This window comes from Pocillopora verrucosa, chromosome 2 (genome assembly GCF_036669915.1).
Source record: "Pocillopora verrucosa isolate sample1 chromosome 2, ASM3666991v2, whole genome shotgun sequence".
Classification (NCBI taxonomy): Eukaryota; Metazoa; Cnidaria; class Anthozoa; order Scleractinia; family Pocilloporidae; genus Pocillopora; species Pocillopora verrucosa.
In genome coordinates, this window is record NC_089313.1 from 8,542,608 (window position 1) to 8,548,095 (window position 5,488).

The 5,488-nt window shown below is 38.1% G+C and overlaps 1 protein-coding gene across 1 annotated transcript; it reads left to right on the forward strand.

The window, feature by feature from the left end:
• Positions 1–609: 609 nt before the first annotated feature.
• LOC131776294 (uncharacterized) lies at positions 610–5,204 on the forward strand. Its single transcript, XM_066162550.1, has 2 exons — positions 610–712; positions 3,772–5,204. The coding sequence occupies exon 2, from the start codon at positions 3,796–3,798 to the stop codon at positions 4,513–4,515; it is 720 nt and encodes a 239-aa protein (XP_066018647.1). The 5' UTR covers positions 610–712; positions 3,772–3,795; the 3' UTR covers positions 4,516–5,204.
• Positions 5,205–5,488: the final 284 nt, after the last annotated feature.

A 5,488-nucleotide genomic window follows, 5' to 3' on the forward strand; every position in this document is an offset into this window, starting at 1 on the left:
AATATTTGCCATCCCGGCCTCGCAAAACACGCTCTCTTGAGCTCCAGAATTTTTCGTCAACGTGCAATTATTATCTAGGCAAAAAAATTTTCCTCGGGAAAATTTTTATCAACAAAAAAGTCCTAACTGCTCCGTTTTGTAATTTAAGTTTATCTTTATCATTAATCAGACTGCATAGCCTCTGTTGTTGCTCACTGATGCACCTTAGAAGTAAAACATGCAGAAATGAGCACATCAATCAATTAACATCTTGTAGCGAGCACTAGGTAAGATGTGCTAATTTACCCATTCTTGAACTTGTCAAACATTAAGTTCAAGCTGGCTACCTCCTCGTTATGATGACATTTTTTCTGATACGATTGCAAAAGTTATGAATAGACAGATTCTGCACTTACTTGACCCAGGAGGAAGTCGCATAATAAGCATCAACAGACGTTTTGATAATGTTCCACCCACTTAGGTCGACATTGTAAGTTGCTTTGATACAACAATAAACATGTGATGAGGTAACTATTTCTGATAACGCTATTTGCTTCACTCATCACGTGGTCGATGTGACCCTATGAGTTGCTTTGATACAACGCTAAACATGATGCAAAAAGTGATCAAGTAACTACTTCTAATAACGCTATATGCTTTATTCAGCCTGTGGTCGATGTGACCCTATAAGTTGCTTGGATACAACGCTAAACAAGATGCAAACAGTGATCAGGTAACTACTTCTCATGAAGCTCATTTCCCTTTTTCAGCCTGTGGACGTGAGTAAAATAAGTTAATAAAACTAAAGTTGGAGCGGGGTTACGCTCTCTTAATCTGTTTGTACTAGACACCGCGTTCCACTAGGCAGAATTGATACTAAGGATCATGGTTTTTATTAAGGTGTACAGTTTTAATATTTAGTTTTCAAGTTCTCTTTCATGCTCGTACCTACTGACCCCTTTGAACAGGTGATGTATCTGTAAATTTAAACGAGGAAATAATTTCTGGCATACGGTTAACATTTCGTTTGTTTGAATGGACCGTACGCGTCACAAATGTGTTTAAAGACACCAATAACAGATTCACATCGGTCACGTATTTATTAGTTTCTTGGCTTCGCGCCTTGCACAATTGATTCCTACATAATAATAACACGATCACGGTCACGTAGTTGTCGGTTACTCTCTCGACCTTAAAAGCGATAAATTTCTCAAAGTTACGTTCATTTACTTTAATAAGGCAACTCAAGCACAGCTATTGAGAAGGTAGGCATCCATGGCTATAGTCAACTGTTTTTGCACTTTTCATCCGCTGACATGTATGTATGTATCCATAGGAACTGTACTATTTAAATTGAGACAAGCCATTCCTTGAAACTTTCGATTTAAGGTCTTTAGTAGTATTGATTTTTAACCCCTGGACTAAACAAATTTGTTTGCAACTGTTTCCTTGAATTAAGACTTATTCCCTCGGCGAGTTAGGACAGTGGAAAAGGACACCTCATTGTAAATTCAAAGTTCAGAGCGGATACACTGATGTAGTATGGACCATCAATACCATGTTTCACAAACGAAATTTTAAAGCACAATTTTTTTGCCTTTTCCCATTCCGATGGCCCCGTTCACAGGATTTTTGTGAAATTGTCCAACATCTCCGGTTCAACTTCCAGTTAGCCTGCAGCACATAACCGCATAATTTACTTGGCTATACATCCGATGTTAAATCATTCAGCCAACATCGAGCATATGAAAATAACGTTTCTCACATCACGCTATTTCATTTGCAAATATGTGGAGAGTTACAGGAGGGCGTAAGTCCAGAAAAACAGGTGGCGGGAGAGAGCGAGAAGCGGGATTGTTTGAGGGCAGGATGCGGGAGCAGAGAGCAGAACGGCAACTTGCTTGCTGTTTATTTATTTAAGGGCAAGATGCGGGATCAGACAGCAAAACGGAAACTTGATTGTTGTCTATTACATCCAGTCAAACACCAGTATCCAGCAAAGGTTGTTGACCTCTATCTAAACGTCCACCGAGGCGTAAAATAGAATTTTATAAACGAGAAAACATAATTTGTTTTTCACAGGCTGAAAAAATAACAGCTTAATAGCGGTGAAAATGGATACGTATTGAAGTCGGAGTTTCGAAACTCTTTACGCTGGCCAATTGGTGATTTTCTCTCCCACGCCACCAAAATCCAAGAGAGTGGGCTATTTTAGAATATTGATATAAGTAAAATTTGCCCAATTTTCAGGTCTGTAGGGTTTTCGCCGGCGGTGACAGCGTTCAGATGATACTGAGATTATTACTCAACGACCTCCCCTTGACAAAAATATTAAAAATCATATCCATAACCGCAAGAGTTCAAAGACGTGATTGACAACGTTATAATGTAAGGCAGATTACACTGAAACGTGAGTTAATAGAATTCCATCGCTTGGCAGTCGAAGTAAAGAAAAGAAAGGCTTTGTCTGCCTGGGAAATAGCGATTGTGTGAATGCCGAAGAAGGAAAATAGAGAGCATGCAAGAGTAGATTACCACTAAACGAAATCAAATGATAAAGACGGCATAACTTACGTACAAACTTTAGTTATCTTCAGTATTAATATGATATGGCCGAAGATTTATCATGGGGCGAGGAAACCCCTAGGGAAATTAAGAAGCTTATGCGAGCTACAGGCTCTTCATATTTTTTCAAAAGTGAGGTATCAGTTTTATGGCGTGATTTATGTACAAAATATTTAAGGTTGAAAAGGAAAGATCGTACACACATAAAACAATAACAACAACAGTAGGCACTCAAACAAACATTTACTTAAGCAGGGTGAGAAAAGTAAGAAAAAAAACAATAATAATAAAAAAGAATAAATAAATAAAGAAGAACAACAAAGGAGCCAACTTAGGAGTAATGTTCGCAACTTAGACTTAAACAGGGAAAGTGTGCCCATGTTTTGGATTTCTATATTCAGAGAATTGAAAAATTTAAGTCCTTGTACATACATTCAATTTTTCTGAAGGCTCAATAGCTATAGTAAAGAAAACTGTTTTCATTATTTCACTATCGTTACCGTTTGCTTCACTTGTACCACATAAACAACGATATGAAGCCTGGTGAACACACATCGATCAAATTTTGTATCCTGCACGACCTTCATAAGGTACTGGTTCTAGAAAAAGTCAAGCATTCGTAAAGAAGTCACAAGATTTGATGGATGAAGAAGTTTCGTGTTTCTGTAAATTAAAGCTATGCATGCCTCGACTTCAGGGATTAGAATCATAAATACTTATCAACATATTTTGATTTTTGCTTTATCAGGGAGCATTTTAGAACCTCTGCTCTACTGAAAAATGGATATTTTAAAATATCAATAATTTTTTAAAAATCTACAAATTAGAGAGGAGCAAATTAAAAGTTGGCAGAAAACGTGGGCCAATTTCAAAGAGGTGTCATTAAAACACGTAAATAGGCTTATTCATTTTAATGCATTGACAGTGAAGTTCACACAGCCAACAAAAGTCGCGAATTACCAGGTTGATAACAGAGCTCATTGTTAGTACTCTGCCATAATTTAATAAAGCAAGCGAAATGCATTCCGAAATTTGTGCTTCGTTCTCAATCGAAAATCACGCCATGGAAAAAAATGACCATTTGCCTGCAGACTTTGTGGTAGAAAGTTATTCTCCACCCAATTTGCGACAATGCTTCTTACCTTAGGCAGCTGTAGAATTGGCTCAAAACACGCTGATCCGTAAAAATCTTGATTAACGACTCTTTGCGATGACTTTCCTTACCAGTTTTGTTCAGATCAAGGAATAAAAATGTCCTTAGCAGTGCTGAAAGATCCCAACCACACAATTACAGAGAATGGTGTTCATTGCTCAAATTCAGACTGTGTACTCCCAATGTGCATCAACTCAAAGCTTGGTAACCTTATCAAGAAAAGCACTGACTGCAAAAGAGCTGAAAATTCTAAGGCAACTACGGATACGAGCCTGAAAAATGCAGCTGACTGTAAAATGAACAGCGTCGCCGCAAATGGAGATATGGAGCAATGGTGGAGAGACCTTCAAAGCTTGGGGATTCTGGATCAGTTTCCCAGTAACACCCACACTGACCGGTCATTCCTCTATGAACAAAATGATTCTTCTCCCAGTCAGTTAGGCGCAATACTAAGACCATGTTTCAGCCAAGGGATCCGAGTGCTTGGAAATCAAACACAACCTTGCATACAACAGGTGCATCCAGGCTCTTCTACTGTCCCCAATCTACCTTTCTTTGGTGACGGACTCTACCAAGACACACAAACGGTGGTAACAAACCCCTTAATTCAGTCTGGAATTGCCAAACATGAAACAGACCCACTGAAAGACTCTGATGCATCCAGGTCTGCCAAGTCTGGAAAGTTGTTTGAGATTCTCTCCTTGATCTTTCAGGCTCTTGAGGGCCCTCATACAGCAAATCTTGAGGAGCACTATGCATCTGCGTTACAGAAGGCCCTTCATGAAATTCAAGCGGTTAAGAGTCTGTGTCATCATTAGAGAATGAAATATTCATTCACTGCTGCCACAAGAAGAAACAGCCCAGTCTTCTAATAAACTTAGAGCATAAAGTTTCCTTAAACGACTGGTACATGCATAGGGCTACAAGCTATAGAGTCTTCCCTTAGTGGAGTTTACCAAGTACCTAGGTAGATGCATGCTATGAGGTACGTTTTTTGATGCACGTTTTAATGCATTACCACCACAGAAACGATGTACACATGATCAAATTAATTTTAGGAACACAATAGCCTCCGAAATGACAACCAACAATGAAAGTTCATCATTAAAATTTTATTGTAGATCCTCTACAGAGATAGGGACTACAATTATTTGCTACACTGAAACACCCAACAAAATTCTATGATTTAGACAGATCACAACTGATTCTTCGAATTTAAATGTAAATATGTAAGCAATTGTTACTTACGTAAATGTTTCTTGTAATTAGTTGTTTTTTTTATATCATCATTATTATTTCATGGTTGTCCTCCTTAATGTTGCTTTTCTTTGTGTAATTTGGTAGCCATGATAGAGGCTATTACACCAGACGTGTATTAAATATTATATATTTGATTGAATTGGACACCTTAAGAGATAGTTAATATATTTCTTAGATAACTGCTTCTGTATGCTCTTAAATCCCTTCTTAAAACTTCCGTACAGTAGCTCTCGGCTATGAAATGTTTGTAAAAAGTCGTTAAATCTTATAGAGGTATTTAGGTAGGTGACTGCATAAAGAAGCTAAAATATACTTATGTCTATATCATATGAATGGAGTTTTGAAAAGAGGGCCAGCAAGATGACTCAACTCCCCTCAGTATTAAAAACCCTTACAGTCCCACTAACAAGGGAAAACAATCTCACCAAGATCTCCGCTTGCTGTAGCCATTCACGTCCTGTTGACACTTTCGCGTCCTGCTGAATACTCCCTAAAACTCCCTAAAACTCCTGATATCCCGCGTGAGATTCA

Excerpts from the sequence above, each read along its gene's own strand:
- LOC131776294 (XM_066162550.1), top strand. The coding sequence starts at position 3,796 with ATGTCCTTAGCAGTGCTGAAAGATCCCAACCACACAATTACAGAGAAT.